This window comes from Varanus komodoensis, unplaced genomic scaffold (genome assembly GCF_004798865.1).
Source record: "Varanus komodoensis strain SLA01 unplaced genomic scaffold, ASM479886v1 scaffold5, whole genome shotgun sequence".
Classification (NCBI taxonomy): Eukaryota; Metazoa; Chordata; class Lepidosauria; order Squamata; family Varanidae; genus Varanus; species Varanus komodoensis.
Genome location: NW_025336087.1, coordinates 5,815,962 through 5,839,703, shown reverse-complemented (window position 1 = coordinate 5,839,703; position 23,742 = coordinate 5,815,962). Strand labels below are relative to the sequence as shown.

The window sequence follows — 23,742 nt, the reverse complement described above, 5'->3', positions numbered from 1 at the left end:
GGATGGACAGACTTAACAAAATTGGTACATCCCTAAGCACAGTCCCAGATAAGTAGAAGTTGATAAATGTGGGGGAAAAGTAAACATATGAAAAAGACAGAAGAGCCACCTATGTGCAGAGACCAAATGGTGGGAAATTGGAGAGTCCTGGCCTTAAATATTTGCAATCTGTTCTGCAAAATAACTTTACATAAATTCTGTATCAGCAGTGGACATCAAAGACAACATATTCCCCACAAAGGAACCAGTAATGTTATAAAGAAAGGCATATAGATCCTATGTTAAATACTCTATTGGCAAAAGAACACACTGGAGCTGCCTGTGACAACAACGACTCTATTAACATCCACAATTGGGTTGCTGTGGAGGAGGGGTGTCCTTTAGTCTTGTGTTCTGTTTACCAGCAGCAATGACAGGATCCGTCTCCAGAGTTTCTGACATTTTGTCACAGATGATGTCCACCAGCCGCTCGAACGTCTGCTTGACGTTGATGTTGTCCTTGGCACTTGTTTCAAAGAATTCAAAACCTGGTAAAAGAAGTCAGAAAGGAACAGAGTCACAAAATGTGACGCATCAAAACTGCACTTTGGAACAAGGCATATAATGGCCGAGGGAAGGAAGACTAAGTCAAGGAAAAACAAAGCAGCTGGCTTCTTTAAGGCAAATGCATTTGGGATTTAAGCTTACAGAGAAACTAATCTTTCATTCCAACTAGTACAAGATCTGTTGCTCAGGCTTTGAATGGTGTTGAGATAGTACTGGTTGAGACTTCTGTGGTGAACTAGCTGCCTAACAATATCCATATTTCAATGAAGTAAATTCAGATGATATTATTAGCAGTGCTATTGTGGCAGCCGGTACTTCTATTCAACCTATTGCTGGTTCATGACCCAGTGGCCTAACAAATATCTCCTAATGGGAGCCAATGGTCAGGGAAGTTCCAAAGCTTCCCAGGAATGTGAAACTCATCAGAACCAGCTTGGGCATGGTGGAAGGCTGCATGCCTTTCACATTCCCAAACTGGGGCGAGTCAGGCCAGTTACACAGGAAGGCATGACGAGGCAGATGTCAAGGGCCCGTACCCTAGCAAGGCTCCACTGGCAAGATCCCCCTTGACTTGCCCTTCCTCCTCACCATTGCAGTCTGCTTGTTCACCTGCTTCTCCCTCTGGCCCAGGCAGTGGTGGTGCTGAGGAGGAGGAGGAGGAGGAGGAGGAGGAGCAGAGACCACTGCCCGCAACTCATGAGCTCTTTGCCTGTGGCGCTAACATCTGGCAGCAGATGAGAAGCAATAGCAGTTATTGATAATGGTGTTGAGAAGACTTCGGAAGGTATCTTGCTCAGCAACCTGCAGCTGGCGCTGCCTGGCGCATCCCAGGAGGCATGGAAAATCCTGCATGTTGAGGATATAGGATGAATTTAGGATTGCTCCAGGTGATGGTATGTTCAGCCTCAGTGATTTCAGCTTCTGGGGCATCTCTATTACTATTGTGAAAACAGGAAACCTTGTTAAAAACTTCTTCTTCCTGGCCTTGTAGGCCTATTCTTTTTCCAGCAACGTAACTGGATCTCTTTGAAGGTTTGCAGTGAGCCTGGATAAGTCTAGGTGCACCCCTTGTTTCCCAGATGGCCACTTAATGGGGATTCATTAAAGCTGCCTCTGGGAATGAGAGCGTGTCACTGGCTAGCAGAGGGGCCGAAGGACACGTTCTCCATGGGGCTTCTCAAACATTTGGTGCAGGAAAGAAGCCTGCGCAGAGGTTTTCTAAATATACCACAGTATTATACAAGGTTCTGCCTGACACAGAGTGAAGAGCTGTTGCCTGTGAAGCTGCATCAGCCAACTGCGCAACTGACTCAGCACCAACAGGAGTTGGTGCAAGGCTAGTGGGCGACACCTTCCTTTTCCATCCAAGGCTTAAGTTGTGCTTGTTTGTATCTGTAGTGCAAAAGGAGAGTGTACGTTATTGGCTAGAACACATCTGACAGCTTTAAAAATGGCTTTTGTCCTGCTTCCCCAATAGGTACACATGGCAGAAAGAACACAGGAGAGACTAAACAGGTGAAAAAAGATCTCTCAGACTATGGCCAGTGAGTTCACCAAAATGTACTCCAAAAAGCTTTTCTCTAAATCCATTCATCTGATTTACAAACTGGGAGTCAAATTGAACCTAAAATGAAAACTGGAACCGACACTTATTTCTCCCCCTCCTCACCACAATCTCGAACAGAATTTGACAAGTTGTCTTTGATTCTGCACCAGAACAAAACTGGAGGAAAAACAGAGGCTATCAATTCAGAAGAAGGTTTCCATCAAACCACAGAAAACTTGGGGTTCAATCCAGATTTAAGGTGGATCAAGTCTGCTGGCTAAAGTGGAATTCTCCATCCCCTCCTTTCCATGGCAGCCCCTACTGCCCTGTGAAAATGCTATATAAAAAGTTAGAAGGCCTGCTGAATGGGCTGCAGTGTAATGTGTGTTTGAGGGGGGCAAAGGGGATCCCCAAAATCAGATGGTGAGCATTCTGTGAGCAGTAATCTTTCCCTCACAGAAGGTACTGCCTCTTATGGAAGGCAGATCCCAGAACTAAGCCAGGTATACTCACTGGCTCCACTGTAATTGCAGAGCCATGTAAAGTAAGCAGGACTTATAACAGCAAAACAAGTGACTAATATTAGCACAATCAATTCATATATTTACAGTTTTTAAAGTATTATTAACGTATTTCAAGATGTAAAATGTTCCTGCATCAAGCACTAGCTTCAGTTGACCATGAGTAGGATTAACACTGGATATATCTATGGGTTTGCAGTGTAAGTACGGGAGGAAGGGAACACCATAGTTGTGCATTGAAGAGCATCTCTCCTATGCTGCACTGCTCAATCCGACTCTATAGGTAGCAGTGAGAATGTTAATGAATCTACGCTAGTAAGGCATTGACCTGGTTTGCATATAACATAGTTTCCTGGGGCAAACAACCCAGCAGTTGGTATGGCTGCCATCTATCCACTCATCACTTACATTTTCTTTCTGCATTGGATATTAACCCAAGAAAGCTCCATTTCTGGGTTGCTGTGATGTGCAAAGCCAGCACTCTGGCTTGCTTAGAGGTAAGAACAAACCAAGTTTGTTTGTTAGCCATGGTTTGTTTGCCAACTGGGCAAATAGGGCACCCAGGAAGAATGATCAGTGCCAATGATCATTATTAATAATGAGGATTATATTTCAACATTCTCATGTAAACCAGAACTAATTCAGTTCATTATGTATGCTGAATTGGTTACTGAACCTATATGGGCCTGAATCAGACTCAAACTGGAGCAACTCCAGTTGATGCTGAAGCTGAACCAGAACAGAAGCAAGAAACTTAATGGTTTGACTTCCTGCTTGTTAAGGTCCTAAATGGAAATTATAAACATACAACAATAATATTTTGGAGACATGGGGAAGGCTACAATCATCTTTATGTATAAACCATTCTGAAAATATAAACATCCTGTACACAGCCAACCCAAGTGTGCTTGCACACATATGTGTCAGCTTCACATAAGTCTTAGAGATGCACTTAAAATAAGTAATGCATGAAGTGACCTCTAGATGAAAGAACATTTCTTTCAGCTGCAAGTTTCCTGCCTTCTGAAATAAATTCCCTTTGCCCCTCTCTGCTTCTTGCTACCACTGGGCTAGGGCTGCACTGCTGCTGGGGACAACATGCCTTAGAATGAAATGCAAGGTGCTGTTAGTGTTTCTGATAAAAAGAACCACTTAAAGAAAACGAAAAGGTAAATCCTCTAAATTGATTTCCATCTCAGTTTATTCTTGAGTTATTTCTCCAAACCATCTTTCTCCAGCTATTCTGTGTTCAATCCTTTCTCAGGATGACCCAAAAGATTCGGCTCTCTCACTTTCTAATCCTCATCCTGTTCTTGTTTCCTTGGTTTGCTACCAGGGAAGAAAAGGCTTTGTATCCATGCCTACCCCACTATTTCCAAAGCTCCCAAAAACAGCAAAGGCTCAGATTGGATATTCCTTTAGGGCTTAACAAGACAATGTTACATGGAGATATATGTATGCTGAGATGCCAAATAGCTGCTTTTAATAAGGAAATAAAGTTTCACAAGCAAGCAATTCTTCATTTAAAAGAAGGAGGCAGTGGGCTGTGCGACCCGTCTTTCATTTGCCATTTCTCTGCTACAACTCCTCCTCTCCATCTTGACACAGGTGTGGTGGGCTTGAGTTCACAGGGATGAAACACTGGAACACTGCGATGAGGAGGTATGGTGGTGAAGGTGCAACTAGGGCTATGCTTTGCGGTCAAAGTCCAGGGCCCCGGCCGCTGGGCAGGTCCCCAGGAGGGGCAGGCGATGATGGCGGGGCAGGCGCACAGCCGTGTCACCCTCTGGGCTGGCGCTGGCATGCTGCAGTCCAGCAGGTGTGATGTGGGTTGCCACAGTAGCCTTGCTTCTTGCTGTTAAATATTTCAGCCAGGGGGAAACTGACGGGGCACGCACATGATGACAGATGTTCATCTTGGATTTAAAAATATATTATCATTTTCTAAAACAAAATGGAGCTTCTTCCCAAATAACTGAGTTCAGCATGAGGGCAGGAGTAAACTCCATTTTATTCCAGTAGTTATGATAGTGCTGTGCCTTAAGTGAAATTAAATGGAAAAACTGCACATGCTCAAAGTTTTGTGCTTTGCTTTTGCAAATTTTGCCAAAAAGCAGCTTTTTCACTTCTTTTCTTTTATATATTCTTTGCTCTGATATTTCAGGAATGCAGAATCAGCTGCGAAGGCGGGGAATGGGGCAGGGGGAAATGTGTAGATAAAAGTTGGCTGATTTGTTCGCAATGGAAATAATACATATGACCATCTAAGCCATCCCCCTTCTTGCCAGGAAGGCCATAGTGTCAGTGTCTAAAATTAGCTAGCTGAACCATTGACAATGAAGTCACCTGTCAGCCCCTTCAGGTTCCCTTGTTTCCTCTGCATTTAGCTGCAATCCTCATAGTTGGAGGGAAGTGGATTTTCCTAAGCATCAGTGTGTTGTTATGGGTTTCTGTGCTGTAATGCACAGTACTTTGATATGGATCAGCACAGCTGCCCACATTGTTGCCTCCTCCTTGGGTGCATATGGGGCCAATCATGAACAACCCACACTTCAAAATCTACCAATACACTCCTGCATCTAAATGCATGAAAAACACAAGTCCAGAACACAAAGAGGGGGAAGGAAGTTGCATTTCTGAATTAAAAGCAGCAATTTGCATTTTAGACATAACTGCATGTCATATAAAGCCAAAGTTTACCCTTATACAAATACACATTGGGCTCATGAGTTCCCTTCCCTTCCTCCACCTCTGGCACAGGAGAACAGACTAGAAGCTTTAGCTTCTTTCTTTACTAACCACAGTCTGTCGTTATATGTAAACCCAGAACAACCTTTATGGAAACAGTTCCACTCCACAGTTGGAGTCAGTATAACAAGCAACCCTGCATGGTACAGCTATTTTGCTTGGATGTGTCTGACAGACAATTAAGTGGTTTCTACCCTAGCATGTTTCCACCCTCCAGGCTCAATCCTCCCACTCTTGGCATGTAACCCATCAGCCACTGTGCCTGAAATTCAATCCCAGTACTGGATGGCTGGTACAGTTCTTGCAGCAAGTGCCACTCTTTCCTGAGGGACTCTGTGGTAACTGTATATCGGGACTGTGGAAACCATGGTGCTTCTTTTAGGTGATCAGATAAAAATCAAAAGCAATCCCGGAATACCATAACAGTGTTTGGACAACCTGACAGACTATCCTATGCAAGAAAACACCTTGGCTTGTTGTGTTACATGAACCTGCCCCAAATGTGGTTTCTGACCCTGGCTTGTTTTCCTCGCCATAGTTAAGATTAACCACAGTTGCAGGTTACACATAACAGCAAACCATGGTGAATTGAGAATGGAAGTGAATGTTTCTGATTGCTCATGTCTGCAAAAGAGAGAGGTGGGCAGAGTACACAGGCCCAAGGTTTATGCATGTAATACTAAACCAGAACTTGACAAGTTCTCCTGATGCCAAGCAGTGTATAGCTAAGCCCTTATAGGTGAGGTGTTAAAAAAGGGTGCAGAACAGAAAAGGAAAAACAAAAACAAACCCAGAACCTAAGAGGAGAGAGAGATTAATGTGTATGAAGATGTGAGAGAGAATGGCTAATGAATCCAAGAGACATGGGAAATCAAGAGAAAACAATATTTTGCCTTTAATTACATTGGGCTTCATACATGTTTACCACATGCCACGTTCTTTTGGAAGTGAGCAATGCCATTTGGCTTTAAAAAAATTGGGCTTGAGTTCCCTTGATCTTTGGTCACCAGCAGCACAGTTTAATGAGGCTGTCTAGAACCCTCCATACTCAGAAGATCATGGGCATCCTATGCAGGCTGCCATGCAAAGCACCTACACAGTCCATTATGACCATGCTTGTGCTCAGAGGCTGAAGTGCCCCTGTGTACGCTGGCAGATCCTTTCTCTTCCCCTCCCTGCCCCACACACCTGGTCTCCACAGCAACTCCCGCAGCTTCAGAGCCACAGCCAGGGTGGTTCTTCCCATACAGGGAGGGTTCTCTGAGTTTGAAGTCCCAGCTCCAAGCTGGGAGCAGGCTCTGAATTACCCCGTGACTCTAAATTATCCTACAGCCATCTAGAAACTGTTGAACAGCCATATGACCATGCCCTGACACTATCTACTGGAGAGGTGCTTTGAGAAAGGGGAGCTGGCTTTGCTACCTGATCCCAAAGTGAGAGCAAGTTTTCCTTCCACACCAAACCTCTTTTTTTTAGTCTGGGCTACTGGGAGAGCAGAGCAAATACACCTACATCTCCTTTTTCCAGTTCTTTCTTCATGTTAACCTGTGCAGTTAAGCAGGGTCACCAACAGTAAACAGCTCTTTTATCATTTCTCTTCTTACCAAGTTGTTCTGCTAAATGTTTCCCTCTGTCAGTGGAGATTACCCGTTCTTCTTCCATGTCACATTTATTGCCGACCAAAATAACCTGGGCATTATCCCAAGAGTATGTTTTTATTTGGGTTGACCTTAGGAGAGAAAGAGAGATAAACAACAGTCATCAGAAAGATGAGATTACAAGGCTGGGCCTACCATTAGGCAAGGCGAGCTGACTTGCCTCAGATAGGAGATTTTGCATGTAATTAAAGGACAGAGAACGGTTTAGAATGATGTTTTGCCACATAGGTGAGTGCCATTCAGCCTTGTGCAGCTGTGAGCTCATTCAGCTACTCTCATTCAAATGCACTGTGATCAGGGATCCAAGATACTGTGCTGTGACAGGGGAACCATGGCTGCTCTATCCCCAGGACTGGGAAGAAAGAACATCATCCACCAACTCTCTGTCTGTTAGTCCTGTGCAGTATGGCTTGGCACCGAAGGCACATGGCAAAGCTCCATGCTCCAGCAGGGTCCCCTGTCAAAAGCCCTCTGGAGCTGCTCCACCTCTTCACCCTTGCCAGCTTCTCATTCATTTGCCTCCCCTTCTAGTCCCAATATTGGTGGTCAGAAGGAGGAGAAGCAGATGCCACTGCCTTCTCATTTGCTGGCTCTCTAACTGGTAAGCAAGCCCATGATAATAATGAAGAGAAAGCAAAGGAGGAGTTGGTGATACTGGTTGCAAAAAGGCTTACTAAGAAAGGGGCGCACTGAAGGTACCACACCTGGGGGGCAGCATAGAAATGTTCTAATAATCATAATCATAATCATAATCATGGAAGTGTAGAGTTGGAAGGGGCCAATCAGGCCATTGGAACCAACCCCCAGCTCAGGCTGGGCTCCAAGTCATGGCTTCTTTAACAAATGGCTGTTCAGCTGCTTCTTGAATGCCTCCAATGTGAGAGAGCTCACCGCTTGCCTAGGTAATTGGTTCCTGGACTTAGAAGTGGCATAGAACACGCACAGTGTCGGATTTCTCCTGGGGGTACTCTTCAATATTTCCAAATTGATGCTGCTTCTGCTTTCCTGTCTGCTTGGAGGATCAATAAAAGGCATGGAATGCAGCAATATGGTGAGGAATATTCTGCTCACACCCTGTAGTCCATCGGTAATCATTTCATGGCGATGGCACAGTAGAATTCCCCACCTAGTGCCCTGGAGATGGTGTTGGCCTGCAAGTCTCCTTGTTCCCAGCCTATTAACATTTGACCATTCATATTTTCTTTTAAATGGTACAGTTTATGGTTGAGTGGCTGCTTTTAAAATCTGGTAAAGCACTTTGTATTGTACAGTAAAGTGTATCATGTAGTAGTATTGTTGGTTTTGTATTGCTATTTGCATGTAAAACAGGATACTAGATGGCATAAAACTTAAAAACAACAAGAAAACAGACAAAAATTCAGCAAGCTTTGAATCCCCTTTTCATGCAGGGCACCTCAAAGATGATCACACGCCCAAGAAAAGCCAGTGATCAGAAGTAAGCCTTTTGTTACTATTAAATACGTTATTTTCCAGTGTCCCAGGGCTTTGATGATAGGGGCCATAAATCTGCTTTGGTAGATTTTTGGGGTGGAGGGGGAAAGCCTTCTGGGCTCTTTAGGTATTTCTGATTAATCAGAGGACAATAATGGCTCCCCCCTCCAGATGGTACACTGGTTGCCATGGTAACCTTACAAATGGTATGACCTCTTATGGTGTCAGCCCATTAATGACTCAAGAAGTTTTTTTTTTAACAGCTGTAAGTCAAGGACTGTTGGTATAACTGTTTTGTTAACAAATGGAAGATGTTTTACACTATAAACCAAAATTATGTGTTTCCCCCCTCTATATTCATCCACTTATCTGCAAGAATAACATCGAATAATAATAATAAATTCAATCAACTGTTGACATAGGATTCACAAAGGTACGCGTTACTCATACTGGTACATGTAATTTCATTTTCCTTGTTTCTTTCCACTTGACCTTTGATGCTTGAGAAAATTCAGCCTTTCCGAATGCCAGTATGAGTGGATCTAATCTGTACTTTCAGCACTAATGTATGGAAAGGACTTAGGGATGATTGGTTTTCGCCAGTATTTCAGCCAGGGCCAATGTCAAGAGTAGATATGCTTCGGCACTTGCTGAGGCCCTCATCCCAGCAGGGGCTCCCTGAAAAGAGCCCCTTGGAGTTGCTCCTTCCCTTCACCATTGCAGCCTGCTTGCTCACCTGCCTCTTGCTCTGGTCCAGACAGCAGTGGTGCGGAGAAAGAAAAACAGGCACTGTCCCCGGCCTCAGCCCCTGGTTCTCTCCTTGAAATGCACACAAGTGGCGGCAACGATGAGAAGAAGAAAGAGGAGCAGCCATGGCTGCTGACAAGGGCAGTAAGAAGGCCGACTCACTGATGGGTGGGACCCACAGAGGCTATCTTGCTCAAGGGTCTTCAGAAACCTGAAGCCAGCACCGGTTCCAAAATATGCTTGGTCCAACAAAGGTATCAACATGCATTCTATTGCACATATTTGAACCTCCAGGGCCAATGAGCTGTGAGATAAGCCAAGTGGTTGGTGAGAAGCAGACTGCCTCTGGTTTTGGAGGAGGCACTGCAGAATAGGAAAAGTCAGAAGGGGAAGCGCGTGACTTTAGCAGCCCACTTGTTTGACAACCATTTCACACAAGTCTGGAGTTCCCACTGTCTAGATCACAAGCAGTGTGAGCCTTCCTGAGGGTGGAGCCCAGTCCATTTGGTGGGGAAGGGAGGAGGGGATTTCTGTGTGGAATCAATTTCTGGCAGGGGTGAACTAAATCCACAATCAGAGGGCTCATTAACTCAATAGATGTCTCTTGGTAACAACCTTTATCTTACTTCCTCTGTATCACAAAGCCAGTCCTGGCTTTAATGTAATAAAATATTGTAGTTAGAAGTCTCTCCTCTTGATCTTCTGAGAAGGGAAAAGGAGAGAGGTTGGGGGTGCACAGAGAGAGTGAGCAGAGCTCTGGACAGCAGAGGATAGTTTTCTGATATTCAAGAATAAGGTTGAAAGAACACAAGGTGGTATAAATAATCCATTGGGCTACTGTTTTATACTCACAGAAATATTGTGAGATATGCTAGGCTGAGCGGCTGGAACCAAGGTCACCCACAATGAGCTCCAAGACTGATTGGGTCTCATTAGCCCTAGTGCTACTGCACAGTTGCTTTCTATGGCTCTCTGCCTGCCTACTGTGGAGACAGGATGCTGGGCTGGAAAGGCCTTTGGCTTGGTCCAGCAAGGCTCTTCCTACGTTCATAGCCAAGCTTATTCCCTGCTGCATCATGCTGACCTTTACAGTGTTCACTCCCTCCCTGTCTTCCTACGAACTTCATTCAAAAGGCCTTTGCAGAGTTTTCTAGTGCTTCAAAAACTTGCAAAACCTGTTTGACCAGAAAATGAAAGTGGCACAAAAGAAAATGCCATGGGCGAGAATACCTGCCAAAAGATCCTGTGCAACTCCTTTGGAAGTAATTGTCTGTCTCTAGCATTCTCTGCTCTCCAGCAAAGATGAATGAAGCCTGATTGCCCTGCTTCTGGCATTGCCTGCTTCTGCTTCTTATACAGCATTAGTTGATTGAGAGAGAGGGAGAAGGGAGAGAGAGGGGGTCCTCTGTATTTCTGAATTCTTTATTCATGCATGCATTTCCTGAAAAGTCAATTAGAGGACCCAAACTACTAAACACACTGTAATAGAAGGCTGCCGTAAGGGATACAAGTGGCTGAAGATAACTGGAGATGATGACCATATATATGAGCGGGTATATGAGCAGTGGTCATGATTTGGTTTATATGCATTGTTCCATTGTTATTTGTGCAAGGAAGATCTAGACAGTCTTTATATTGAAGAGTAGCCATGCTATTTGGTGGGAGACACTGCTTAAATTGCTGATTGGAGTGGAGGGCTCTTCACAAATTCAACACTATTTGAATGCAACAGCTCACAGGCCCTGAGAGATACAATAGCCTCAGTGTGAGTGTAACTAGTCTCTAGGCCCAGTGTATCAACATCCAGCATCCACAGGTAGCTGCAGCAGGGCAGAAAGCTGAGGGCAACAAGCCGCCATTTTAAATTCCTCACTATGCCTTGGAGTACCTGAAACAGCATCTCTCTGAGCTTTCCTAACCTGGTGCCCCGGAGATGGTTTAGACTGCAGTTTCCAGTTTTTCTGACTCCTGGCCATGCTGGCTAGGGCTGATGGGAATTGCAGTCCAAACATCTGGAGGGCAGCAAGTTGGAGAGGGCTGCACCAGGGCATTGCAGAAAGTGTTAAAAGGTAGCTCATTGTTGACCACCAGGTGAGCCCCAAGGGGGCTTGGGTGGGAGAGAATTTTGCTGAAATGGATCAGACTAATGGATGCTTCCCAGATGAAAATATGACGCAAAATGTACTTATCCTTCACACTGCACATTTCTCTTAATTTTTAAAAGCAGTTATTGGCTCGTAATGTGCACCCAAAAGTCTATTTGGGGAAGTCGTATACAAGAAAACTATTTCAGGGGAAATTGTTCAGGCATTTTTCTTATGCTACCTTACTGTGCAGGATACATGGTTATGTGGTTAGAAACTGGTGGAGGATAATGGACTTGCGCACTAACATATTGGTTATGCCCTCATTTTTCTTCCACAATATCTCGCTTTGTTTATTTGATGTCAACAGACTCATATTCCAGGAAGAAGTGCCATGCAATTCAACATAAAATTAGTTTATTTAGGGTGCAGTCCCATTGCTTGCACCTTCAATGCTTGGAAGCTTTAAAACGTGAAAGCTTACAGGTATCCAGTGCAGGATGGGAGGAGCACAAAAGCATCTTTGCCTCCCTGTTTCTGCCACTCTGCAATTTAGCCAGATGGTCATTTTCAGCAGGAAGAAAGGGACTTGAGCATCACCAGGATACCTCATTTCCTGGAGACTCCAGTCTCCTCCCCTTCCTCCCCTGCACTGCCTCGTCTACACCCTGTCCAAGGCTGATTTTCTGAACTTAGAGTAGCAGCTGTTGTGGTCCTTTTGGTACCAGCAATGAGGGTTGGAAGGGGATTGGAATGTGGATCCCATCTCCAAGGTCAGGATTCTATTTCCAGCCCTAGATCTGGAGATCCAAAGTATCCAGGCACTCAAACTGTGTCTGGAGTCTACAGGACTGCTCTCTTAATGTTTGATTTGAATCCTTTCTTATGCCTCAGCAACAAATGCTTAAAATATTAACCCAAAAATGAAATGGCAGGGAAAGACAAAATACGCCCGATAGGACTTGTTGCCCCAATTATGGTACTTTAATTAGTTGATTTCTGTTAAGAATGCAATAAGCATTTAGAAATGGTCAGAAAAAAGCTGACCATTCCCAGCATGGTCCTGCCAGAAAGGTGGAACTTTTTCTGTCTAAACATGCATAGGATTGTACTCTTGATGCCTTTGGTAGCACGCCAGGACAGATTTTTAAAAACCCTTTGATTTCAGTTGTGCCCTCGTAAGGCTGCAGTGCCTGAAACTGTGACATGCTTTCTTTTGTACTGTAATTTGTATTCTGATCAGAAACATCATATAATCTATCCTCTTTTCACTAGTCTGTCCAGGTGGGTCATAATAAAAATGGATTGACCGAAAATGCCCATGTTAGGGGAAATCATGTATGGAAATAAATGTACATTTTCATGCAGTTTAAAGAAAGAAATCTACAAACTGATACAAAGATGAAGGGACAAATTTATGACAGAATACATGCAGAACTGGCATGAATAAGAAACAGACTGATTCATCCATCCCCGTGAAGATCCCTAAGAGGGGAGAGGTGGCCCTGGAAGGCAGAACCTGCAGCCGGCCCTGCTCATCCTTTGCTCCACTGCATGGTGCTGCGGCTCGCTTCCCTGTCTCTTTGTGCCAGAGGTGTGCCAAACGGGAGGCTTCTTTTACTCACAGTGTCCATTTGGGCTACAGTGGCTGATGCGAGAGATTGTATAGTGCTGCAGTGGCACTCTTTCCCCTTCTCCATCTGTCTCGGGCTTTAGGGGGTTCACGCAGCATGTAGGCAGAGCAGTGTTGGTATGCCCACTTCTGCTGCTTGCTCCTGCAGCTGAACTGCCTTCTTAAAACTTAACACAAAGCGTGCCTGCCCTAGCATGTTATTCAGTAATGCCATAATTATGAGCCTTTTCTTCACAATATAAACTTGTTGCACAGCTAAGAACCTACACTGCTATTTAGCTGATGTGCCAAAATGTTTTATTATGCATAACCACTAATATTTTTATAATTACAAGTCTTCCGACATAATGAACATGTGGTGAAACATGAATTCTGCATCCTTCCCCCAGGACGTTGTGTACTGCTGGAGTTTTCATGTGCTCCTTGCACTTCCTCTGACCGTTCGCAGGTATGGCCCTCCCATCAAAGGGGGTGAAGCTCCGGCCCCAGGCAGCACGGGGGAGGGGAGTGGTGACTTGCACTGCTCCCCCTCCCATCCCTGCCCCAGCAGAGGCACCAAGCAGTGCTGCCAGTCACTCTCAAGGCATACAGGGCAGGATGGGATGGTGCGGGAAGGGGGAACTATGCGAAGAAGAGGTGGACAGCTTATGGCAAAGGGAAGCGGGTGGCAAACAACATGGCAGTGGGAAGGAAGGGGATGGTGGCTTGACACAGGAAAGGAAAGTGGTGCGATGCAGGAAGGAGGGAAGAGGCGCGATGCAGCAGAGGGGGCAGCACGTGGCAGGTGGGAGAGTGGGGCGTGGCATGGCGCAGCCGCGGCGGGCGCAACATGGCAGCCACTGTGCTCTTCCACTCCCTGCAGCAGCAGAGCTTGTGCCAAGGCTGGCTGTCTTCCTGTGACCTGGCCCTAGTTCCACGGTGCTTAAGATGATGCCCATGCACTTTCCCCAGGAGGAAATTCACTGAATCATGCCTGGCTCTGCCGATTTAATTAAAGTAATCTATCTTCTGTCTATCTTAAAGGAATGCATTAGATTCAAAGTTGCAAGATCTGTCATTGCTGTGCAGAAACTGAGAACAAAATGGAAATTGGGGTGAAAATATATGCACTGCCCGTGTGTCCTTTGATGGCTCAGGTATCGCTTAATAGAATTCTGGACTAGTGTAGCAGCAAACAAATAAAAATTATAGATAGATAGATAGATAGACAGACAGACAGACAGACAGACAGACAGACAGACAGACAGACAGTGAACTCTGGAAACCTAAACAGAAATCTTTGATCTGACTTCCCCCTTGGATTTAGGATGGCTGGGCACCCCCGCCCCCCCCCCCCCCACACACACACACATTCCAAAGTATTTTCTTCACTTGACAGGAATTATGTGCTGGCTAATTTAGCATTTTAAGGCTGAGCTAGTCCATAATAATCTCATTTCATAAATGTATGTATGTATGTAAAAATGGGTGTTCTCCAAGATAACCCTTCTGATAACACATCGCCCCTCTATCTCCATTCTCCTCTTATCTTTTCTTACCACACAAACGTTTTTTCTGATATTATTTTAAAATCATGCCATAACATGCTAGCAAATTAGCATAACATGCACACACGCCTTGCATCAACAGCTTGTGCCAGCTCCACAGCAAGAGAGGCACCTGCTCTGGACTTTCCTGGGCATCCCCATGGAAATCTGCTCCAGAGTTTCGGAGGAGTCTCCCTAAACAGATTTGGGTGCTGAGAAGGAGTCATGCAGGAGGGAGAAGTGCATGGGGAAGTCTGCTTGTGCAAGTCTGGACTTTACCTACTATATTGATTAGCACATTCTCCCCCTCGGCCAGACACAGAGCAATTTATTTTCAGTGGCAAGGGAATTTCAGCCATAGAAAAGGGAAGCTACGAAAAGGCAGAGCTGATGTTCTTAGTGAGGTCATGGAAGCGCTTCGGCAATTCCCGTAAATTGTTCAGAAGCCCAGACACAGGAGGCCACATTCACCTTCTCCAGCAGGGCAGCCGTGATGGACGGCTGTGCAGCTCCAACTCTGCAGCAACCATAGTGACAGAACTGTTCAGTTCCTTCATCCTGCATTCCAGTTGGTATTAATCCTGCCAATAACATTGCCTGCGTGTGCATCCACTCGTCTGCAGACACGCATGTACAGAGCACAAGAGAGCGCGACCACTCGTTTGCCTTCCTCCCTAAGGGCATTATCACTCTTACCAGTGGGAGTTTTCAAGCTGCGGATCCTACACGCAACGTTTCTACCTCTGCTTCTTGCTCTCCCCACCACCCTCCATATCCCTTCCCTCGCTCCTTCTGCACATGGATCTTGGTTGGCCTTGCTGGTAAGAAGCCTGCGTGTGTTTTGAGGTTCCTTTTCACTGCGCATCTACAGAACTATGCAACTTTGAATCAGCACAGGAAAAAGAACCTGAATGGACAGTGTGGGATCCACATCTTCCCCTGGCCCCCTCCCACATCTTTCTTCACTTGGATTTAGAAGGGGCTTTTGGGCGGAAACTCCCACATTTTTTTAAAAGTTAATTTTCACTGCACACTCCCTGCACAGCTGCATAGCTTTACATAATTTTTTAAAATAAAATTTCTGAAAACAAAGAGCCACATCCATTCACACATTCAAAGCTGCACATGCTTTTACTGGGGGCAGGGAACCCCCAGCACTAGAAACAGCAGCATGGCCTCCCAATTCCTCCAGAACTGCAGGGGTATGCCATGGGTTGTGGCAGGTGCTGGCAGTATAAACACAGAGGATACTGTTCTGTATTCAGTAATGCAGGGATGCTGATGCTGAGCAGGAAGGATGATTAAATTTAGGAGATGCTGTCAGAGACCACATTCTAGTGGTGGGTGGAGCTAATGGCAAAAGGAGTGGGGCCAAAATGGAAAAAAAATAATCTAGCATCATTCATGCATGTGGATCTTTCTGCTCAAAGTTCTTAGTGCCAGCAACTAAGCCTCCACAGCTGTGGGTAGTACAGAGATGATGATGATGATGATGATGATGATGATGATGATGATGATGATGATGATGGCTAGTATTATTTCCAGCTTTTAGAATGGGGAAAAACCACACACAAGCCCACAGAATCCATCAAGTAGCTGAGGACAAGTAAGGAGAGGTCATTTGTAAAAACCTGGAGGGCTATACTGGGACATGAGACTGGGTGAACTGGGCCTGCGGGCACGAGGTTCCACACCCTTGCAGTCATGTGTGCCTCCAGAGAAGGAAAAGCATTTTGGAACAATTCCAGCACAATGGCATGCATGGCACAAACCAAAGTGGGACCAGTGTAGATCCTGTGCAGGGTTTAGACTGAGTAGGAAAGATCTGTGTACAAACTGGATAGAACAGAAATTTGTGAAGTCTTGATAGCAAAAAGGAAAAGAACAAAACAAAATTTGAACAATTCATTTTTGGAACATGAAGCTAGATGTTAAAAAGGAAAATGAAGAGCAAAGGGGAGGGGAACTGGAGGAACCAATTACCCTGACTAGGAGATGGCAGAGAGGAAGGATGGCTCCACGTACAGAGCAGACTGAAGACATGAAGACATGAGCAGAAAGCGACAAGTAGAAATGAATAAGTGAGGGACCAAACCGTGAAGCGATTTAGCAGATGTTGACTAAAATATGAGAAAGAGGAAGCCAGTGAACAGAGCAGCAGAAAGGAGAATGCTTATCAAAATGGTGAGCAAGGAAGATATGGCCTGCAGCCAAGCTGAGCAAAAGGATCAGTATCTTGAAGTAGGAGGGAGAAGGTAGTTGAAGACATCATTACAATGATGGAAGCAGGAAAATCGGAAGGCATAAATCAAGGGCCCACAGAGGCAGGGATGGATCAAAACCCATTGCTTCTATTGCATTCTGATAGTACAATCTTGTATGCTTCTTGTATACAGAAGTAAGTGCCACTGAATTCAGTGGGACTACTCCTAAGTAAATGTGTATACAGCCTTTTATCTTGAATTACTTGTATAGCTATTATTTTTTGTATTACAAGAATTAACCTAATCAGATGAGATCATTTCCAAATGAACCATTTTCTGACTGCTGGAAATTGGGTTCAAGCTTCCGAGTCCACAGCACACATGACTGCCATGCTCTCAGGCTTCTCTTGGCTGCCATAAGGTCTAGAATCTTCACAAACAACATTTTGCTAAGATCCATGTTGCAAGTGCTCCAAGATTACCTCCAATATATTCCTTCCTTAAAAGATTTATATATTGCTTTGGATCTAACAAGATTCTCAAACAGTAAACAGCAAAGGAAAGAAAAAAGAATCAACATATAGAACTATAGTATTTTAAATCCAATAATATCAGTAAAATGGTGGTTTCTCTATCATGGAAGTCTTGTAAATACAAATAGGCACTCCAAGCAAAACAACAATGGTGCCTGCTTGACATCAAGAGGCAGAGAGTTCCACAGAAAGGGAGCCAGTGCACTAAAGGCTCTGCATGGACCCCAAACGTGCTGTAGGTCCATGCAGAACTGCCAGGAGAGGTCATCACTGGGTGACCTCAGTCACTGGCCAGGCGGATTATGGACAAGACTCTCTCCAAGACAGTGTGCCTCAGTATATTAGTTATTGACCAGTATGACTGCCGAGGATGCTACTGTGCTCATTTCCATCCCATGGGGGTCTCACAGGTAGCTGGCTGGCCATCGCTTGTACAGAATGGCCATCTACATGGGCATTTGGTCGGAGTCAGCCTGGTTCTCCTTATTTTCTCCTTATGTTACCAGGCATTTCTCTACCAAAATAACTTTTCAGATCCTCTGAACTGTTTCTTTCTCCCTACCCTCCTTTTCACTCTCTAATGTGAATGCTCATCCTGGCTGTGGAACATCTAACATTAAAACCAACATTAATAATTATTCCTGCTGTAGAGAATTTCACCCCTTGATGCTGTCTCTTTTTCTTCCCCTGCTTCTTTTTCATTTAGAAATGGCTAATTTCTGCCTGGCTGTGCTTATTTTCATCATGATGTTCCAAGGAAATTAAATCAGGACTGCTCCTGTTTCAGATTAGTCATGTTTACACTGGGTCACATACACATCCCCAGCCAGATAAAGATACATCCCTATGAACCGATCTGTCAAGATCGAAGAGTACATTTTATGGAAGACAGATTCTCTGCCTGTATGTGTTTATCTAGACCAAAGATGCTCCAAAGGATGCATTCAGCATCTGGTTTTGCAGTTTAAGAGATGAAACACCTTGCAGCTCAGCCCTTTCTAGGCTTAGCCCAGGAAGGCTGTGTGCTCCTCTGGTGTTCATGCGCACTTTTATTCCATGCATTTCTGGGAACAAGCTGCACTCCTGACGTGCTAGTTTCAGGCAGGGGCAGGCAATTAACTTGAATACTGTTTCCTGCCATCATTGCTAACTCCCAATAATTCAACCTGTTCCGCCCTTAGAATGCCAACCTTTTAGTAGATCATCTGGCTACTACTTCAGTGCATGAATCATGGAAAGGATGCCAAGTTATTTTTCAGATAACCTGCTGAGTGGGATTGGAGAGAGTAGAAGGGCTGCAAATCGATAAATGGCGGAGACTTCTCACTGCTCTTCCCTTAGATAAACTCACATCAATCATCAAGAAGCTTTTTACTGGGATGGGGCCCAGTACTGTTTTTCAGGGAAAAAAACATCTCTTTTTCTGTCTTTGGGCAAAGAAGGAACTGCACAGAAGGCATCAAACAACAGGATGAGAAAGCAGAAGAAGCCATTAGAAAGAAAAGCATTAAGAATTGTTTTTTCCTATGGCAAAACCCAAGCAAAGCAGGTTTTTGTAAGGTATCTATTAGCCTGGTTCAAAAATTTTTTGAGTGTAAAGACACTCTTGAGTTCTAAAACCAAAAAACCCTTTAAGTAAACTAGGATCATTTGCTACTAGTAACTACTCTTAATTTTAAAAAAGGCATATTGATGTTAATTTTTAACTGCTTTGAACAGAGCGTTAGTCACTGCATGTGCCTGCTTTACATGCTTTGAGATGGGTTACAAGCGGAACGGTGAGGATGCTTGTGCTCTTCATTTCCGATACATCTCTTAACACCTGAGGGTGGTCCCTGTAGGGAGATGAGCAGGCTGTAGAAGCATGGAGTGCTCACATAATTCCCTGCTTGCAGGTGTGTGCACCAAGTCCAATGCTTCATCAGTGTAACACTTCGGGAGGTGAGGCTCTTAAATTGAGACTTCCAGTGGTCAGACTTCACCACCAGGATGGAAACATCTGATGCAACTATGGGACAGGATGTAGATACAACTGTGCAAATGTTATTCCACATGTGGAATAACACTGTTGGATATTCCCCCCTTTGCACAGTTGTATCTACATCCTGTTCCATAGTCACACGCGTGTAAGCATTGCAAAAGAGAGCCGCCGGGAGATTAAAACTCTGCTATGCAATACTGGCTGGTAACACCACCACCAGTGCTTGGCTGAAGCTCTTTCTTCATTCCACTCCTCTGAAGAAGGGGAGAGAATTTTTGTCCTTTTCAAGGTGTGTGGTAGAATTGCTAAGATATTTTCCAAACCGTGGTTAAGGTAGGCTTTTTCTTTTCTTTTTTAAAAAGCTGTCTTCCCTCAGACTTATGACTTCCTTCTGGTCATGTTGGGTGCCCAGGTATCCTCTTTTATGGAAGACGGTCTGATACTGAAAGGGATGCCAGAGAACGGTCCAGTGCTAACCTGCCCAATTTTAGTTTAAAGAGGAATTAAGAACTCTTTTCCATTAAGGGGTTGCACCTGGACAGCAGGCTGAGCAGGAAGGAGCACAGGTCACCTGGCCACAGTCTTATTTATTTACATATATTTATAGGCTGCCTTTAATTGCCGAGGCCTTTCTAGGTGGCTTACAGTGCCTAAAACATACTGAGTAAAAACACATTAAAAACCACTTAAAACACAATGAATTAAACATCTAGAAAAACAAATAAAAAGGGCCACAGCATACAGGTTAAACATTAAAAAATTTCCTAAAAAGATATGTCTTTGCCTTGCACCGAAAGGAAAATAGAGATGGCGCCAGGCGAATTTCCCTAGGGAGGGAGTTCCAGAGGTGGGGAGCAGCAGCAGAAAAGACCCTTCGCCTAGTTGCCACCTGAGAGGGAATCTTCTACATGAGAGTGACATGCAGTGTATTTCTATGCTAATTATAATAATGCAATCCAAATTGTTCTCCTCTCTCTCTCTCTCTCTCTCTCTCTCTCTCTCTCTCTCTCTCTTTCTGGAGATTCACATGTGGCAGTTGCAGTGCCTATGCCAGATTACTATGGAAATGAAAAAGAAGAATGGCTAGAAGAAACCAGATGATGCCGATAGTGGCTGGAGAGTCTTTTCTTTAAAAGGCATGAACTTCAGAGCTCAGGTGCAATGCTGGCCCACCCCACCAGGTTTTGCCAGATGGCCATTCTCTTCCCTGGGCCCACCGCTTTCCTCTGATCACTGATCTTTTGGTCGTTTCCCAGCACGGCTGGCCAGAGGGTGCTGGGACTTAAAGTCCAATACACCTGCCTGCAGAAGACGGGTGTGCACCCTCCTATGCTGCTTCTCCAGTCAGTGTAGTGGAGTCTTCCCCACTCTGGTGCACTTTAAATGTGTTGGGGATGCTGGAAGCTTTCACCTAGCACATCTGGGGAGCTGAAGTTTTGGTCAAAATTATCTTGGTCAAAGAATAACCTTTGGTGGGGAGGGTGGGAATACAAACAATCGTGAGCTATGTCTCCTTTGAGCCTGGAAGAACTAGAATTAAATAAAGGCATGAAGTGCCCCATCAGATGGCTGGTGGCAGTTTGCTAAGCACGTATCTCTCGCTTTCAGCAGCGCATTACTACCAGAGTCTCGCTGCTACCCTCTCATTTCACAGAGGTTTTAATTTAGCTCTTCACAAAGCACTAAAGAGACAAAGTAAAATCTTGCACTTGGAAGAGCCTTTGTGACAAATGTGCACTTCTCTGCGTTAATTGCACTCTGTTATCAGAAGGAAATTGGCACATGAGCTACTGTGGTAAAGGCAAGCAGTGTGACCAATAGGAGCAGTCGGTTAAAATAAATGCCATGAGAACAGACATTGGCATACCACAGGCTTTCCACAGATATAATAGCTATGATGATAATGGTTATATAATTATATAATAATAATAACACAATAAAACTGTCTACCTGCATTCTTTAACATGTTTTAAAGGTTGGCCTTTAAACTGTGGTTCACATGACCTATGATGCTTGGATTAGGATAAGTATTTAATATAATTAATTGCCATTAAAACATACTATTTCTGGAATCCTAAACCCACTGACTCAGGACATTTTTTTTGCTGAACTTGATGGAACTTACTTTTTCTGTTAGGCTGCCCTACGTTCTTACCAGTGTTGCTAAGGTGTTCCAGGATTCTTTTAAGAGTTTGTTTGTTTCCCCCTTTTCTCTCTCTGAAACAACTTCACAGATTTTTTTAAAATTTAGTTTTTCTTTATATTTCAACTTTCTTGCCATGACACAAACACACACATACCCTAGTTTCACTGAAGTCAATAGGACATGGCGGTATGTGACTAATTGCAAGTTTACACCTCTAGGTTATGCTGTCTGATAACAAAACAGGGCAGCAAATGAATAACTTAACTCATTTAAACACATTTGCCACTGCGGGATCTGACAACAACGCATGTTAATGGAGCGGTTGCATGTCATGCACAATGCTGGTCACTGTGCCCAGCTGTGAGAAGCGATTTTGCGGCTCATGAAAAGACGAGGTCTGCCCATTTTCATCTTTTCCCTCTTGGGACACCTTGCCCCTTATTAAATTAGGAGACTTCGAGTCTTTTACTACAAACACGCAACATGCCCTGACATCAAAGACAGGAGCTTAAAAGGAGGGAGAAAAAACTGTTTGGGAGAGAGTGATGCTCATGAAAGACTGCCTGCAACTAAACCACCATGAGCCGGGTAGTTTGCCAACTTATTTCTTAAGATTTCAGTTTGGGTTTTTGCTGTTTGTGTACACATAACTCCCTTGTTTATTTATGTATTTACTGCTTTTGTATACTGTTCACAGCTATCGAAGCTCTCCAAACGGTTTGCTACAAAACAAATAATGTAACAGTATAACAAATTAAAATACATACAGTTATGCAGCAAATAAACACAACAGTATATAATAATAAAATGGAATCAATAAAAATAAAGTCCATCCACAGAGGCCCTTCCACCCTTGCCTGCCCACATCTTATACCTTCTGCTACCACACAGCTCAGGATACAGCCTGTAAAGGGACAATGGTACATTGCATGCAAATAGGTGGGCAGTTACTTGGCATTCCAGTGTCTCTGGGTTATGAGTGTCCGAGTTATGAACCTCCATACTTCACAATGAACTGCCATAAAGCTGATCAAATTAAAAATTCAAGTTAAAGACAGATGGTGTGTAATAATAAACACAAACTAATTCCTGTGGTTTACTGTGAAAATGCACCATCTCCACAGAGAGAGAAGTAGCAGAAAGGGAGAGATGGAGGCCTCCAAGGAATGCCTTCTTGCCCTGCCCATCCAGAGATAGAAATCTCTGGAAGTAAGAACATAAGAATGTAATAAATGAAGAAGGTGAGTCCTGTTGGATCACACCAAAGTCTGGGAGGGAGAGGAAGAAGAAATCCAGCACACGTATGGTCAACATTAAGAGTTAAGGTTTGTGTGTGTCTGTGCGGGGGGGGGGGGGTAGAGATATTCACAGTTTTTTCACTTTCCTGGGGGTCATTTTGCAATGAACAATGAAAACGTATTACTTTTAAATTACTTTTAAAACTTAATCTATTCCAGGACTGCAGTCGCGACCAAAATTGGTCATGAGCCAAGTCAAATTTCCCCATAAGGTTCAATGTAAATACGGTTAATCCGTTCTGTAACCATTTTTTAATCACAAAAATTTGAAACAAAGTGACTAAGAACAACAAAGTAACAAAGAACAACAAAGATCGCGGCCATCTCCCCACTCCCCCGAGCACAACCATGATGCGGAGTTTTGGGGAGTTTTGGTGCTTGTAAAGTGGAGGTGGTGGCGGCGGCGTCTCCAGCCTGCAGAGTTCCTATCTCACCTCTGATCGCTGATCAGACATAACAGCAGGGATTTTCCAGGAGATTCCCTACTGTTATTTTATTTTTGGACACTGATCCAGGTTTTCCCTTAGTGCAAGGACTCTTCCAATGGAAGAAAGCACTAGGAAAATGATGCCACCTTGCCTGAGGGCAAAGGAAATGGTAGGCCAATTCCTCTTCTCTGCCCATACCAATCAAGGGATGGGAAAAACAGGGCTGCTTGAGGTTGCTCAGATTCTCTGAAGTTTATTCCAAGTTTGGTTCAGCAGCGGCAGCCCTCTGGCATGTGCCATCGCCTCCTGAGACGTGGCTGGTGGTGAAGTACGAGAAGGCTTTCTTTGTAGCAGGGAACCACCAAGTGGAATTCCTCAGACCCAAGGGGTTAGGCTGACTCCCTCTTCACCAGTGACTGAAAACATTCCCAAAAACTCCATCAGGGACTGCAGCAATCTGATGTTACAGCTGCTTAATCTACCTTTTGTATTTGTTTGGGCTCTTTGTGCCTTTTGCTCTTGATACTGCCTCCAATTCAGTAATCCTGTTTTAGCCCATTTTTACACTTTGTTAACTTTTATTCTTCATTTTGCTTTTTCTCCTTGAACTTGGAAATACTGAGTGGGGCTGTCATGGACAGGACATTTTGGAGGGCTTTCAATCCTGGTGTGGCCATAAGCTGGAGATGAC

The 23,742-nt window shown here is 44.3% G+C and overlaps 1 protein-coding gene across 1 annotated transcript in view; it reads right to left on the bottom strand.

The window, feature by feature from the left end:
* Window positions 1-339: 339 nt before the first annotated feature.
* RAB3C (RAB3C, member RAS oncogene family) overlaps window positions 340-23,742 on the bottom strand; it is a 101,512-nt gene continuing 78,109 nt past the window's right edge. Inside the window, exons 3-4 of the mRNA XM_044446513.1 lie at window positions 6,966-7,090; window positions 340-527 (exon numbers count right to left, since the gene is read on the bottom strand). Of these exons, the coding sequence (XP_044302448.1) occupies window positions 340-527; window positions 6,966-7,090 (313 nt within the window). The remainder of the gene's footprint in view (window positions 528-6,965; window positions 7,091-23,742) is intronic.